This window comes from Oncorhynchus gorbuscha, unplaced genomic scaffold (genome assembly GCF_021184085.1).
Source record: "Oncorhynchus gorbuscha isolate QuinsamMale2020 ecotype Even-year unplaced genomic scaffold, OgorEven_v1.0 Un_scaffold_505, whole genome shotgun sequence".
NCBI lineage: Eukaryota > Metazoa > Chordata > Actinopteri > Salmoniformes > Salmonidae > Oncorhynchus > Oncorhynchus gorbuscha.
The window spans coordinates 429,492-445,745 of NW_025745339.1; the positions used below are offsets into that span (position 1 = coordinate 429,492).

A 16,254-nucleotide genomic window follows, 5' to 3' on the forward strand; every position below is an offset into this window, starting at 1 on the left:
ACCATCTAGCTTCTCCTCATCCTGAACCAACCTCTGGATTCTAGAGGGACAGAGAGGAAGAGAGGAGAGGGAGGAGGGGGGGGGAGAGAGAGAGAGAGAGAGAGAGAGAGAGAGAGAGAGAGAGGAGGGGGAGAGAGGGAGGGACAGAGAGAGAGAGGGACAGAGAGGAAGAGAGGAGGGGAGAGAGAGAGAGGGGAGAGAGGGAGGAGGGGAGGGGGAGGAGGAGAGAGAGAGAGAGAGAGAGAGAGAGAGAGAGAGAGAGAGAGAGAGAGAGAGAGGGGAGAGAGGGAGGGACAGAGAGAGAGAGGGACAGAGAGGAAGAGAGGAGGGGAGAGAGAGAGGAGGGGAGAGAGGGAGGAGGGGGAGGGGGGGAGAGGGAGAGAGAGACAGAGAGAGAGAGAGAGAGGGGACAGAGAGAGGGACAGAGAGAGAGAGGGAGAGAGGGACAGAGAGAGGGACAGAGAGAGAGAGATAGAGAGAGACAGAGAGGGACAGAGAGAGAGACAGAGAGAGGGAGAGAGAGAGAGACAGAGAGAGAGACAGAGAGAGGGAGAGAGAGAGAGACAGAGAGAGGGACAGAGAGAGAGACAGAGAGAGAGACAGAGAGAGGGACAGAGAGAGAGACAGAGAGAGGGACAGAGAGAGGGACAGAGAGAGGGACAGAGAGAGGGACAGAGGGAGCGATAGAGAGAGAGACAGAGAGAGAGACAGAGAGAGAGACAGAGAGAGGGAGAGAGAGAGACAGAGAGAGAGACAGAGAGAGGGACAGAGAGGGACAGAGAGAGAGACAGAGAGAGGGACAGAGAGAGGGACAGAGAGAGGGACAGAGAGAGGGACAGAGGGAGGGACAGAGGGAGAGACAGAGAGAGAGGGACAGAGAGAGAGGGACAGAGAGAGGGACAGAGAGAGGGACAGAGAGAGGGACAGAGAGAGGGACAGAGAGAGGGACAGAGGGACAGAGAGAGGGACAGAGAGAGGGACAGAGAGAGGGACAGAGAGAGGGACAGAGAGAGGGACAGAGAGAGAGACAGAGAGAGGACAGAGAGGGGGACAGAGAGAGGGACAGAGAGAGAGACAGAGAGAGGGACAGAGAGAGGGACAGAGAGAGAGACAGAGAGAGAGACAGAGAGAGAGACAGAGAGAGAGACAGAGAGAGAGACAGAGAGAGGGACAGAGAGAGGGACAGAGGGAGGGACAGAGGGAGAGACAGAGAGAGAGGGACAGAGAGAGAGGGACAGAGAGAGGGGACAGAGAGAGGGGACAGAGAGAGGGACAGAGAGAGGGACAGAGAGAGACAGAGAGAGGGACAGAGAGAGACAGAGAGAGGGACAGAGAGAGGGACAGAGAGAGAGACAGAGAGAGGGACAGAGAGAGGGACAGAGAGAGGGACAGAGAGAGAGACAGAGAGAGAGACAGAGAGAGAGACAGAGAGAGAGACAGAGAGAGAGACAGAGAGAGGGACAGAGAGAGGGAGGAGGGGGAGGGAGAGAGGGACAGAGAGGAGGGGGAGGGAGAGAGGGACAGAGAGGAGGGGGAGGGAGAGAGGGACAGAGAGAGAGACAGAGAGAGGGACAGAGAGAGGGACAGAGAGAGGGACAGAGAGAGGGACAGAGAGAGGGACAGAGAGAGGGACAGAGAGAGGGACAGAGAGGAGGGGGAGGGAGAGAAGGACAGAGAAGAGGGACAGAGAGAGGGACAGAGAGAGAGAGACAGAGAGAGGGACAGAGAGAGGGACAGAGAGAGGGACAGAGAGGGGACAGAGAGGGGGACAGAGAGGGGGACAGAGAGGGACAGAGAGGGACAGAGAGGGACAGAGAGAGGGACAGAGAGAGAGAGACAGAGAGAGGGACAGAGAGAGAGAGAGGGACAGAGAGAGAGAAGGACAGAGAGAGAGATGGACAGAGAGAGAGACAGAGAGAGAGAGGGACCGAGAGAGAGAGGGACCGAGAGAGAGGGACCGAGAGAGAGAGGGACAGAGAGAGACAGACAGAGAGAGGGACAGAGAGAGGGACAGAGAGAGGGACAGAGAGAGGGACAGAGAGAGGGACAGAGAGAGAGACAGAGAGAGAGACAGAGAGAGAGACAGAGAGAGAGACAGAGAGAGGGAGAGGGAGGAGGGACAGAAAGGAGGGGGATGAGAAGAACAATATAATCAGATTGAGATTTTTTTATTTAAATTTTTTAACAACAAATCCCAGTGAGACAGGAAGTGGTGTGACTGACGTGAAGAGGCCCTCTATGATCTTGAGGCTCTGAACAGCTTCCACAATCACGTTCTTCCTCTTCAGCAGGCGGTACGTCTGGCGGTGGTGCTCCTGACCCAGCAGAGACGGGGGGAGGGGGAGAGACGGGGAGGGGAGAGACGGGGAGGGGGAGAGACGGGGAGGGGGAGAGACGGGGGAGGGGGAGAGACGGGGAGGGGAGAGACGGGGAGGGGGAGGGCGAGAGACGGGGGAGGGGGAGAGACGGGGGAGGGGGAGAGACGGGGGGAGGGGGAGAGATGGGGAGGGGGAGGGGGAGAGACGGGGGGAGGGGAGAGACGGGGAGGGGGAGGGGAGAGACGGGGGAGGGGAAGAGGGATTCAGACAGGGAATTCACTGCACTCGATTTAAAGACATCTCTACATCATCATGTTCGAGAGACACACAAGCCTCACCTTCTGACTGGGGATGTCCTCGATGACCGTGACGCTGTCCTCCGCTTGGCTGTTGCCTGCGAACATACTCCCCGTCTGGTCCAATGAAACGTCAGGACCGAATTTTGACTCCTCCTCCTCAACTGGGCTAAGCCAAGATTCCAGCTCTGGCTCCTGATTGGCTCCACCTTTGGTAGGGGGCGTGGTAGGAGGCAAGTGAAAGCAGGGGCATATTTAGGGGCGTGAAACATCACAGATAGAAATAGATCTGATACAATTCCTCTACCTGACAGCCAATCATATCTGTTCTACAACCAATGTTTCCATCTCTATTCTACCTGACAGCCAATCATATCTGTTCTCCAACCAATGTTTCCATATCTATTCTACCTGACAGCCAATCATATCTGTTCTACAACCAATGTTTCCATCTCTATTCTACCTGACAGCCAATCATATCTGTTCTCCAACCAATGTTTCCATCTCTATTCTACCTGACAGCCAATCATATCTGTTCTCCAACCAATGTTTCCATCTCTATTCTACCTGACAGCCAATCATATCTGTTCTACAACCAATGTTTCCATCTCTATTCTACCTGACAGCCAATCATATCTGTTCTACAACCAATGTTTCGATCTCTATTCTACCTGACAACCAATCATATCTGTTCTCCAACCAATGTTTCCATCTCTATTCTACCTGACAGCCAATCATATCTGTTCTACAACCAATGTTTCCATCTCTATTCTACCTGACAGCCAATCATATCTGTTCTACAACCAATGTTTCCATCTCTATTCTACCTGACAGCCAATCATATCTGTTCTACAACCAATGTTTCCATCTCTATTCTACCTGACAACCAATCATATCTGTTCTCCAACAAACCTTTCCATCTCAACGTTCCGAACAGGTTCCCTATTCTACCTGACAGCCAATCATATCTGTTCTCCATCTCAACGTTCTGAACAGGTTCCCTATTCTACCTGACAGCCAATCATATCTGTTCTCCAACAAACCTTTCCATCTCAACGTTCTGAACAGGTTCCCTATTCTACCTGACAACCAATCATATCTGTTCTCCAACAAACCTTTCCATCTCAACGTTCTGAACAGGTTCCCTATTCTACCTGACAGCCAATCATATCTGTTCTCCATCTCAACGTTCTGAACAGGTTCCCTATTCTACCTGACAGGCAATCATATCTGTTCTCCAACAAACCTTTCCATCTCAACGTTCTGAACAGGTTCCCTATTCTACCTGACAGCCAATCATATCGGTTCTCCAACAAACCTTTCTATCTCAACGTTCTGAACAGGTTCCCTATTCTACCTGACAGCCAATCATATCTGTTCTCCATCTCAACGTTCTGAACAGGTTCCCTATTCTACCTGACAGCCAATCATATCTGTTCTCCATCTCTCAACGTTCTGAACAGGTTCCCTATTCTACCTGACAGCCAATCATATCTGTTCTCCATCTCAACATTCTGAACAGGTTCCCTATTCTACCTGACAGCCAATCATATCTGTTCTCCATCTCAACGTTCTGAACAGGTTCCCTATTCTACCTGACAGCCAATCATATCTGTTCTCCATCTCAACGTTCTGAACAGGTTCCCTATTCTACCTGACAGCCAATCATATCTGTTCTCCATCTCAACGTTCTGAACAGGTTCCCTATTCTACCTGACAGCCAATCATATCTGTTCTCCATCTCAACGTTCTGAACAGGTTCCCTATTTCTACCTGACAGCCAATCATATCTGTTCTCCATCTCAACGTTCTGAACAGGTTCCCTATTCTACCTGACAGCCAATCATATCTGTTCTCCATCTCAACGTTCTGAACAGGTTCCCTATTCTACCTGACAGCCAATCATATCTGTTCTCCATCTCAACGTTCTGAACAGGTTCCCTATTCTACCTGACAGCCAATCATATCTGTTCTCCATCTCAACGTTCTGAACAGGTTCCCTATTCTACCTGACAGCCAATCATATCTGTTCTCCATCTCAACGTTCTGAACAGGTTCCCTATTCTACCTGACAGCCAATCATATCTGTTCTCCATCTCAACGTTCTGAACAGGTTCCCTATTCTACCTGACAGCCAATCATATCTGTTCTCCATCTCAACGTTCTGAACAGGTTCCCTATTCTACCTGACAGCCAATCATATCTGTTCTCCATCTCAACGTTCTGAACAGGTTCCCTATTCTACCTGACAGCCAATCATATCTGTTCTCCATCTCAACGTTCTGAACAGGTTCCCTATTCTACCTGACAGCCAATCATATCTGTTCTCCATCTCAACGTTCTGAACAGGTTCCCTATTCTACCTGACAGCCAATCATATCTGTTCTCCAACAAACCTTTCCATCTCAACGTTCTGAACAGGTTCCCTATTCTACCTGACAGCCAATCATATCTGTTCTCCAACAAACCTTTCTATCTCAACGTTCTGAACAGGTTCCCTATTCTACCTGACAGCCAATCATATCTGTTCTCCATCTCAACGCTCTGAACAGGTTCCCTATTCTACCTGACAGCCAATCATATCTGTTCTCCATCTCAACGTTCTGAACAGGTTCCCTATTCTACCTGACAGCCAATCATATCTGTTCTCCATCTCAACGTTCTGAACAGGTTCCCTATTCTACCTGACAGCCAATCATATCTGTTCTCCATCTCAACGTTCTGAACAGGTTCCCTATTCTACCTGACAGCCAATCATATCTGTTCTCCATCTCAACGTTCTGAACAGGTTCCCTATTCTACCTGACAGCCAATCATATCTGTTCTCCATCTCAACGTTCTGAACAGGTTCCCTATTCTACCTGACAGCCAATCATATCTGTTCTCCATCTCAACGTTCTGAACAGGTTCCCTATTCTACCTGACAGCCAATCATATCTGTTCTCCATCTCAACGTTCTGAACAGGTTCCCTATTCTACCTGACAGCCAATCATATCTGTTCTCCATCTCAACGTTCTGAACAGGTTCCCTATTCTACCTGACAGCCAATCATATCTGTTCTCCATCTCAACGTTCTGAAACCTTTCCATCTCAACGTTCTGAACAGGTTCCCTATTCTACCTGACAGCCAATCATATCTGTTCTCCAACAAACCTTTCTATCTCAACGTTCTGAACAGGTTCCCTATTCTACCTGACAGCCAATCATATCTGTTCTCCATCTCAACGCTCTGAACAGGTTCCCTATTCTACCTGACAGCCAATCATATCTGTTCTCCATCTCAACGTTCTGAACAGGTTCCCTATTCTACCTGACAGCCAATCATATCTGTTCTCCATCTCAACGTTCTGAACAGGTTCCCTATTCTACCTGACAGCCAATCATATCTGTTCTCCAACAAACCTTTCCATCTCAACGTTCTGAACAGGTTCCCTATTCTACCTGACAGCCAATCATATCTGTTCTCCAACAAACCTTTCTATCTCAACGTTCTGAACAGGTTCCCTATTCTACCCGACAGCCAATCATATCTGTTCTCCATCTCAACGCTCTGAACAGGTTCCCTATTCTACCTGACAGCCAATCATATCTGTTCTCCATCTCAACGTTCTGAACAGGTTCCCTATTCTACCTGACAGCCAATCATATCTGTTCTCCATCTCAACGTTCTGAACAGGTTCCCTATTCTACCTGACAGCCAATCATATCTGTTCTCCATCTCAACGTTCTGAACAGGTTCCCTATTCTACCTGACAGCCAATCATATCTGTTCTCCATCTCAACGTTCTGAACAGGTTCCCTATTCTACCTGACAGCCAATCATATCTGTTCTCCATCTCAACGTTCTGAACAGGTTCCCTATTCTACCTGACAGCCAATCATATCTGTTCTCCATCTCAACGTTCTGAACAGGTTCCCTATTCTACCTGACAGCCAATCATATCTGTTCTCCATCTCAACGTTCTGAACAGGTTCCCTATTCTACCTGACAGCCAATCATATCTGTTCTCCATCTCAACGTTCTGAACAGGTTCCCTATTCTACCTGACAGCCAATCATATCTGTTCTCCATCTCAACGTTCTGAACAGGTTCCCTATTCTACCTGACAGCCAATCATATCTGTTCTCCATCTCAACGTTCTGAACAGGTTCCCTATTCTACCTGACAGCCAATCATATCTGTTCTCCATCTCAACGTTCTGAACAGGTTCCCTATTCTACCTGACAGCCAATCATATCTGTTCTCCATCTCAACGTTCTGAACAGGTTCCCTATTCTACCTGACAGCCAATCATATCTGTTCTCCATCTCAACGTTCTGAACAGGTTCCCTATTCTACCTGACAGCCAATCATATCTGTTCTCCATCTCAACGTTCTGAACAGGTTCCCTATTCTACCTGACAGCCAATCATATCTGTTCTCCATCTCAACGTTCTGAACAGGTTCCCTATTCTACCTGACAGCCAATCATATCTGTTCTCCATCTCAACGTTCTGAACAGGTTCCCTATTCTACCTGACAGCCAATCATATCTGTTCTCCATCTCAACGTTCTGAACAGGTTCCCTATTCTACCTGACAGCCAATCATATCTGTTCTCCAACAAACCTTTCCATCTCAACGTTCTGAACAGGTTCCCTATTCTACCTGACAGCCAATCATATCTGTTCTCCATCTCAACGTTCTGAACAGGTTCCCTATTCTACCTGACAGCCAATCATATCTGTTCTCCATCTCAACGTTCTGAACAGGTTCCCTATTCTACCTGACAGCCAATCATATCTGTTCTCCATCTCAACGTTCTGAACAGGTTCCCTATTCTACCTGACAGCCAATCATATCTGTTCTCCATCTCAACGTTCTGAACAGGTTCCCTATTCTACCTGACAGCCAATCATATCTGTTCTCCATCTCAACGTTCTGAACAGGTTCCCTATTCTACCTGACAGCCAATCATATCTGTTCTCCATCTCAACGTTCTGAACAGGTTCCCTATTCTACCTGACAGCCAATCATATCTGTTCTCCATCTCAACGTTCTGAACAGGTTCCCTATTCTACCTGACAGCCAATCATATCTGTTCTCCATCTCAACGTTCTGAACAGGTTCCCTATTCTACCTGACAGCCAATCATATCTGTTCTCCATCTCAACGTTCTGAACAGGTTCCCTATTCTACCTGACAGCCAATCATATCTGTTCTCCATCTCAACGTTCTGAACAGGTTCCCTATTCTACCTGACAGCCAATCATATCTGTTCTCCATCTCAACGTTCTGAACAGGTTCCCTATTCTACCTGACAGCCAATCATATCTGTTCTCCATCTCAACGTTCTGAACAGGTTCCCTATTCTACCTGACAGCCAATCATATCTGTTCTCCATCTCAACATTCTGAACAGGTTCCCTATTCTACCTGACAGCCAATCATATCTGTTCTCCATCTCAACGTTCTGAACAGGTTCCCTATTCTACCTGACAGCCAATCATATCTGTTCTCCATCTCAACGTTCTGAACAGGTTCCCTATTCTACCTGACAGCCAATCATATCTGTTCTCCATCTCAACGTTCTGAACAGGTTCCCTATTCTACCTGACAGCCAATCATATCTGTTCTCCATCTCAACGTTCTGAACAGGTTCCCTATTCTACCTGACAGCCAATCATATCTGTTCTCCAACAAACCTTTCCATCTCAACGTTCTGAACAGGTTCCCTATTCTACCTGACAGCCAATCATATCTGTTCTCCAACAAACCTTTCTATCTCAACGTTCTGAACAGGTTCCCTATTCTACCCGACAGCCAATCATATCTGTTCTCCATCTCAACGTTCTGAACAGGTTCCCTATTCTACCTGACAGCCAATCATATCTGTTCTCCATCTCAACGTTCTGAACAGGTTCCCTATTCTACCTGACAGCCAATCATATCTGTTCTCCATCTCAACGTTCTGAACAGGTTCCCTATTCTACCTGACAGCCAATCATATCTGTTCTCCATCTCAACGTTCTGAACAGGTTCCCTATTCTACCTGACAGCCAATCATATCTGTTCTCCATCTCAACGTTCTGAACAGGTTCCCTATTCTACCTGACAGCCAATCATATCTGTTCTCCATCTCAACGTTCTGAACAGGTTCCCTATTCTACCTGACAGCCAATCATATCTGTTCTCCATCTCAACGTTCTGAACAGGTTCCCTATTCTACCTGACAGCCAATCATATCTGTTCTCCATCTCAACGTTCTGAACAGGTTCCCTATTCTACCTGACAGCCAATCATATCTGTTCTCCATCTCAACGTTCTGAACAGGTTCCCTATTCTACCTGACAGCCAATCATATCTGTTCTCCATCTCAACGTTCTGAACAGGTTCCCTATTCTACCTGACAGCCAATCATATCTGTTCTCCATCTCAACGTTCTGAACAGGTTCCCTATTCTACCTGACAGCCAATCATATCTGTTCTCCATCTCAACGTTCTGAACAGGTTCCCTATTCTACCTGACAGCCAATCATATCTGTTCTCCATCTCAACGTTCTGAACAGGTTCCCTATTCTACCTGACAGCCAATCATATCTGTTCTCCATCTCAACGTTCTGAACAGGTTCCCTATTCTACCTGACAGCCAATCATATCTGTTCTCCATCTCAACGTTCTGAACAGGTTCCCTATTCTACCTGACAGCCAATCATATCTGTTCTCCAACAAACCTTTCCATCTCAACGTTCTGAACAGGTTCCCTATTCTACCTGACAGCCAATCATATCTGTTCTCCAACAAACCTTTCTATCTCAACGTTCTGAACAGGTTCCCTATTCTACCTGACAGCCAATCATATCTGTTCTCCATCTCAACGCTCTGAACAGGTTCCCTATTCTACCTGACAGCCAATCATATCTGTTCTCCATCTCAACGTTCTGAACAGGTTCCCTATTCTACCTGACAGCCAATCATATCTGTTCTCCATCTCAACGTTCTGAACAGGTTCCCTATTCTACCTGACAGCCAATCATATCTGTTCTCCATCTCAACGTTCTGAACAGGTTCCCTATTCTACCTGACAGCCAATCATATCTGTTCTCCATCTCAACGTTCTGAACAGGTTCCCTATTCTACCTGACAGCCAATCATATCTGTTCTCCATCTCAACGTTCTGAACAGGTTCCCTATTCTACCTGACAGCCAATCATATCTGTTCTCCATCTCAACGTTCTGAACAGGTTCCCTATTCTACCTGACAGCCAATCATATCTGTTCTCCATCTCAACGTTCTGAACAGGTTCCCCCTATTCTACCTGACAGCCAATCATATCTGTTCTCCATCTCAACGTTCTGAACAGGTTCCCTATTCTACCTGACAGCCAATCATATCTGTTCTCCAACAAACCTTTCCATCTCAACGTTCTGAACAGGTTCCCTATTCTACCTGACAGCCAATCATATCTGTTCTCCAACAAACCTTTCTATCTCAACGTTCTGAACAGGTTCCCTATTCTACCCGACAGCCAATCATATCTGTTCTCCATCTCAACGCTTCTGAACAGGTTCCCTATTCTACCTGACAGCCAATCATATCTGTTCTCCATCTCAACGTTCTGAACAGGTTCCCTATTCTACCTGACAGCCAATCATATCTGTTCTCCATCTCAACGTTCTGAACAGGTTCCCTATTCTACCTGACAGCCAATCATATCTGTTCTCCATCTCAACGTTCTGAACAGGTTCCCTATTCTACCTGACAGCCAATCATATCTGTTCTCCATCTCAACGTTCTGAACAGGTTCCCTATTCTACCTGACAGCCAATCATATCTGTTCTCCATCTCAACGTTCTGAACAGGTTCCCTATTCTACCTGACAGCCAATCATATCTGTTCTCCAACAAACCTTTCCATCTCAACGTTCTGAACAGGTTCCCTATTCTACCTGACAGCCAATCATATCTGTTCTCCATCTCAACGTTCTGAACAGGTTCCCTATTCTACCTGACAGCCAATCATATCTGTTCTCCATCTCAACGTTCTGAACAGGTTCCCTATTCTACCTGACAGCCAATCATATCTGTTCTCCATCTCAACGTTCTGAACAGGTTCCCTATTCTACCTGACAGCCAATCATATCTGTTCTCCATCTCAACGTTCTGAACAGGTTCCCTATTCTACCTGACAGCCAATCATATCTGTTCTCCATCTCAACGTTCTGAACAGGTTCCCTATTCTACCTGACAGCCAATCATATCTGTTCTCCATCTCAACGTTCTGAACAGGTTCCCTATTCTACCTGACAGCCAATCATATCTGTTCTCCATCTCAACGTTCTGAACAGGTTCCCTATTCTACCTGACAGCCAATCATATCTGTTCTCCATCTCAACGTTCTGAACAGGTTCCCTATTCTACCTGACAGCCAATCATATCTGTTCTCCATCTCAACGTTCTGAACAGGTTCCCTATTCTACCTGACAGCCAATCATATCTGTTCTCCATCTCAACGTTCTGAACAGGTTCCCTATTCTACCTGACAGCCAATCATATCTGTTCTCCATCTCAACGTTCTGAACAGGTTCCCTATTCTACCTGACAGCCAATCATATCTGTTCTCCATCTCAACGTTCTGAACAGGTTCCCTATTCTACCTGACAGCCAATCATATCTGTTCTCTTTCCATCTCAACGTTCTGAACAGGTTCCCTATTCTACCTGACAGCCAATCATATCTGTTCTCCATCTATCTCAACGTTCTGAACAGGTTCCCTATTCTACCTGACAGCCAATCATATCTGTTCTCCATCTCAACGTTCTGAACAGGTTCCCTATTCTACCTGACAGCCAATCATATCTGTTCTCCATCTCAACGTTCTGAACAGGTTCCCTATTCTACCTGACAGCCAATCATATCTGTTCTCCATCTCAACGTTCTGAACAGGTTCCCTATTCTACCTGACAGCCAATCATATCTGTTCTCCATCTCAACGTTCTGAACAGGTTCCCTATTCTACCTGACAGCCAATCATATCTGTTCTCCATCTCAACGTTCTGAACAGGTTCCCTATTCTACCTGACAGCCAATCATATCTGTTCTCCATCTCAACGTTCTGAACAGGTTCCCTATTCTACCTGACAGCCAATCATATCTGTTCTCCATCTCAACGTTCTGAACAGGTTCCCTATTCTACCTGACAGCCAATCATCTGTTCTCCATCTCAACGTTCTGAACAGGTTCCCTATTCTACCTGACAGCCAATCATATCTGTTCTCCATCTCAACGTTCTGAACAGGTTCCCTATTCTACCTGACAGCCAATCATATCTGTTCTCCATCTCAACGTTCTGAACAGGTTCCCTATTCTACCTGACAGCCAATCATATCTGTTCTCCATCTCAACGTTCTGAACAGGTTCCCTATTCTACCTGACAGCCAATCATATCTGTTCTCCATCTCAACGTTCTGAACAGGTTCCCTATTCTACCTGACAGCCAATCATATCTGTTCTCCATCTCAACGTTCTGAACAGGTTCCCTATTCTACCTGACAGCCAATCATATCTGTTCTCCATCTCAACGTTCTGAACAGGTTCCCTATTCTACCTGACAGCCAATCATATCTGTTCTCCATCTCAACGTTCTGAACAGGTTCCCTATTCTACCTGACAGCCAATCATATCTGTTCTCCATCTCAACGTTCTGAACAGGTTCCCTATTCTACCTGACAGCCAATCATATCTGTTCTCCATCTCAACGTTCTGAACAGGTTCCCTATTCTACCTGACAGCCAATCATATCTGTTCTCCATCTCAACGTTCTGAACAGGTTCCTATTCTACCTGACAGCCAATCATATCTGTTCTCCATCTCAACGTTCTGAACAGGTTCCCTATTCTACCTGACAGCCAATCATATCTGTTCTCCATCTCAACGTTCTGAACAGGTTCCCTATTCTACCTGACAGCCAATCATATCTGTTCTCCATCTCAACGTTCTGAACAGGTTCCCTATTCTACCTGACAGCCAATCATATCTGTTCTCCATCTCAACGTTCTGAACAGGTTCCCTATTCTACCTGACAGCCAATCATATCTGTTCTCCATCTCAACGTTCTGAACAGGTTCCCTATTCTACCTGACAGCCAATCATATCTGTTCTCCATCTCAACGTTCTGAACAGGTTCCCTATTCTACCTGACAGCCAATCATATCTGTTCTCCATCTCAACGTTCTGAACAGGTTCCCTATTCTACCTGACAGCCAATCATATCTGTTCTCCAACAAACCTTTCCATCTCATCTCGTTCTGAACACGTTCTGAACAGGTTCCCTATTCTACCTGACAGCCAATCATATCTGTTCTCCAACAAACCTTTCTCTCAACGTTCTGAACAGGTTCCCTATTCTACCTGACAGCCAATCATATCTGTTCTCCATCTCAACGCTCTGAACAGGTTCCCTATTCTACCTGACAGCCAATCATATCTGTTCTCCATCTCAACGTTCTGAACAGGTTCCCTATTCTACCTGACAGCCAATCATATCTGTTCTCCATCTCAACGTTCTGAACAGGTTCCCTATTCTACCTGACAGCCAATCATATCTGTTCTCCATCTCAACGTTCTGAACAGGTTCCCTATTCTACCTGACAGCCAATCATATCTGTTCTCCATCTCAACGTTCTGAACAGGTTCCCTATTCTACCTGACAGCCAATCATATCTGTTCTCCATCTCAACGTTCTGAACAGGTTCCCTATTCTACCTGACAGCCAATCATATCTGTTCTCCATCTCAACGTTCTGAACAGGTTCCCTATTCTACCTGACAGCCAATCATATCTGTTCTCCATCTCAACGTTCTGAACAGGTTCCCCCTATTCTACCTGACAGCCAATCATATCTGTTCTCCATCTCAACGTTCTGAACAGGTTCCCTATTCTACCTGACAGCCAATCATATCTGTTCTCCAACAAACCTTTCTATCTCAACGTTCTGAACAGGTTCCCTATTCTACCCGACAGCCAATCATATCTGTTCTCCATCTCAACGCTCTGAACAGGTTCCCTATTCTACCTGACAGCCAATCATATCTGTTCTCCATCTCAACGTTCTGAACAGGTTCCCTATTCTACCTGACAGCCAATCATATCTGTTCTCCATCTCAACGTTCTGAACAGGTTCCCTATTCTACCTGACAGCCAATCATATCTGTTCTCCATCTCAACGTTCTGAACAGGTTCCCTATTCTACCTGACAGCCAATCATATCTGTTCTCCATCTCAACGTTCTGAACAGGTTCCCTATTCTACCTGACAGCCAATCATATCTGTTCTCCATCTCAACGTTCTGAACAGGTTCCCTATTCTACCTGACAGCCAATCATATCTGTTCTCCATCTCAACGTTCTGAACAGGTTCCCTATTCTACCTGACAGCCAATCATATCTGTTCTCCATCTCAACGTTCTGAACAGGTTCCCTATTCTACCTGACAGCCAATCATATCTGTTCTCCATCTCAACGTTCTGAACAGGTTCCCTATTCTACCTGACAGCCAATCATATCTGTTCTCCATCTCAACGTTCTGAACAGGTTCCCTATTCTACCTGACAGCCAATCATATCTGTTCTCCATCTCAACGTTCTGAACAGGTTCCCTATTCTACCTGACAGCCAATCATATCTGTTCTCCATCTCAACGTTCTGAACAGGTTCCCTATTCTACCTGACAGCCAATCATATCTGTTCTCCATCTCAACGTTCTGAACAGGTTCCCTATTCTACCTGACAGCCAATCATATCTGTTCTCCATCTCAACGTTCTGAACAGGTTCCCTATTCTACCTGACAGCCAATCATATCTGTTCTCCATCTCAACGTTCTGAACAGGTTCCCTATTCTACCTGACAGCCAATCATATCTGTTCTCCATCTCAACGTTCTGAACAGGTTCCCTATTCTACCTGACAGCCAATCATATCTGTTCTCCATCTCAACGTTCTGAACAGGTTCCCTATTCTACCTGACAGCCAATCATATCTGTTCTCCAACAAACCTTTCCATCTCAACGTTCTGAACAGGTTCCCTATTCTACCTGACAGCCAATCATATCTGTTCTCCAACAAACCTTTCTATCTCAACGTTCTGAACAGGTTCCCTATTCTACCCGACAGCCAATCATATCTGTTCTCCATCTCAACGCTCTGAACAGGTTCCCTATTCTACCTGACAGCCAATCATATCTGTTCTCCATCTCAACGTTCTGAACAGGTTCCCTATTCTACCTGACAGCCAATCATATCTGTTCTCCATCTCAACGTTCTGAACAGGTTCCCTATTCTACCTGACAGCCAATCATATCTGTTCTCCATCTCAACGTTCTGAACAGGTTCCCTATTCTACCTGACAGCCAATCATATCTGTTCTCCATCTCAACGTTCTGAACAGGTTCCCTATTCTACCTGACAGCCAATCATATCTGTTCTCCATCTCAACGTTCTGAACAGGTTCCCTATTCTACCTGACAGCCAATCATATCTGTTCTCCATCTCAACGTTCTGAACAGGTTCCCTATTCTACCTGACAGCCAATCATATCTGTTCTCCATCTCAACGTTCTGAACAGGTTCCCTATTCTACCTGACAGCCAATCATATCTGTTCTCCATCTCAACGTTCTGAACAGGTTCCCTATTCTACCTGACAGCCAATCATATCTGTTCTCCAACAAACCTTTCCATCTCAACGTTCTGAACAGGTTCCCTATTCTACCTGACAGCCAATCATATCTGTTCTCCAACAAACCTTTCTATCTCAACGTTCTGAACAGGTTCCCTATTCTACCCGACAGCCAATCATATCTGTTCTCCATCTCAACGTTCTGAACAGGTTCCCTATTCTACCTGACAGCCAATCATATCTGTTCTCCATCTCAACGTTCTGAACAGGTTCCTATTCTACCTGACAGCCAATCATATCTGTTCTCCATCTCAACGTTCTGAACAGGTTCCCTATTCTACCTGACAGCCAATCATATCTGTTCTCCATCTCAACGTTCTGAACAGGTTCCCTATTCTACCTGACAGCCAATCATATCTGTTCTCCATCTCAACGTTCTGAACAGGTTCCCTATTCTACCTGACAGCCAATCATATCTGTTCTCCATCTCAACGTTCTGAACAGGTTCCCTATTCTACCTGACAGCCAATCATATCTGTTCTCCATCTCAACGTTCTGAACAGGTTCCCTATTCTACCTGACAGCCAATCATATCTGTTCTCCATCTCAACGTTCTGAACAGGTTCCCTATTCTACCTGACAGCCAATCATATCTGTTCTCCATCTCAACATTCTGAACAGGTTCCCTATTCTACCTGACAGCCAATCATATCTGTTCTCCATCTCAACGTTCTGAACAGGTTCCCTATTCTACCTGACAGCCAATCATATCTGTTCTCCATCTCAACGTTCTGAACAGGTTCCCTATTCTACCTGACAGCCAATCATATCTGTTCTCCATCTCAACGTTCTGAACAGGTTCCCTATTCTACCTGACAGCCAATCATATCTGTTCTCCATCTCAACGTTCTGAACAGGTTCCCTATTCTACCTGACAGCCAATCATATCTGTTCTCCATCTCAACGTTCTGAACAGGTTCCCTATTCTA

The 16,254-nt window shown here is 46.1% G+C and overlaps 1 protein-coding gene across 1 annotated transcript in view; it reads right to left on the minus strand.

Annotated features, from left to right (window-relative positions):
• Window positions 1-16,254, minus strand: part of LOC124018418 (general transcription factor 3C polypeptide 1-like) — a 137,570-nt gene that overhangs the window by 91,448 nt on the left and 29,868 nt on the right. Inside the window, exons 10-12 of the mRNA XM_046333728.1 lie at window positions 2,657-2,823; window positions 2,224-2,315; window positions 1-40 (exon numbers count right to left, since the gene is read on the minus strand). The exon at window positions 1-40 is cut by the window's left edge and continues 114 nt beyond it. Of these exons, the coding sequence (XP_046189684.1) occupies window positions 1-40; window positions 2,224-2,315; window positions 2,657-2,823 (299 nt within the window). The remainder of the gene's footprint in view (window positions 41-2,223; window positions 2,316-2,656; window positions 2,824-16,254) is intronic.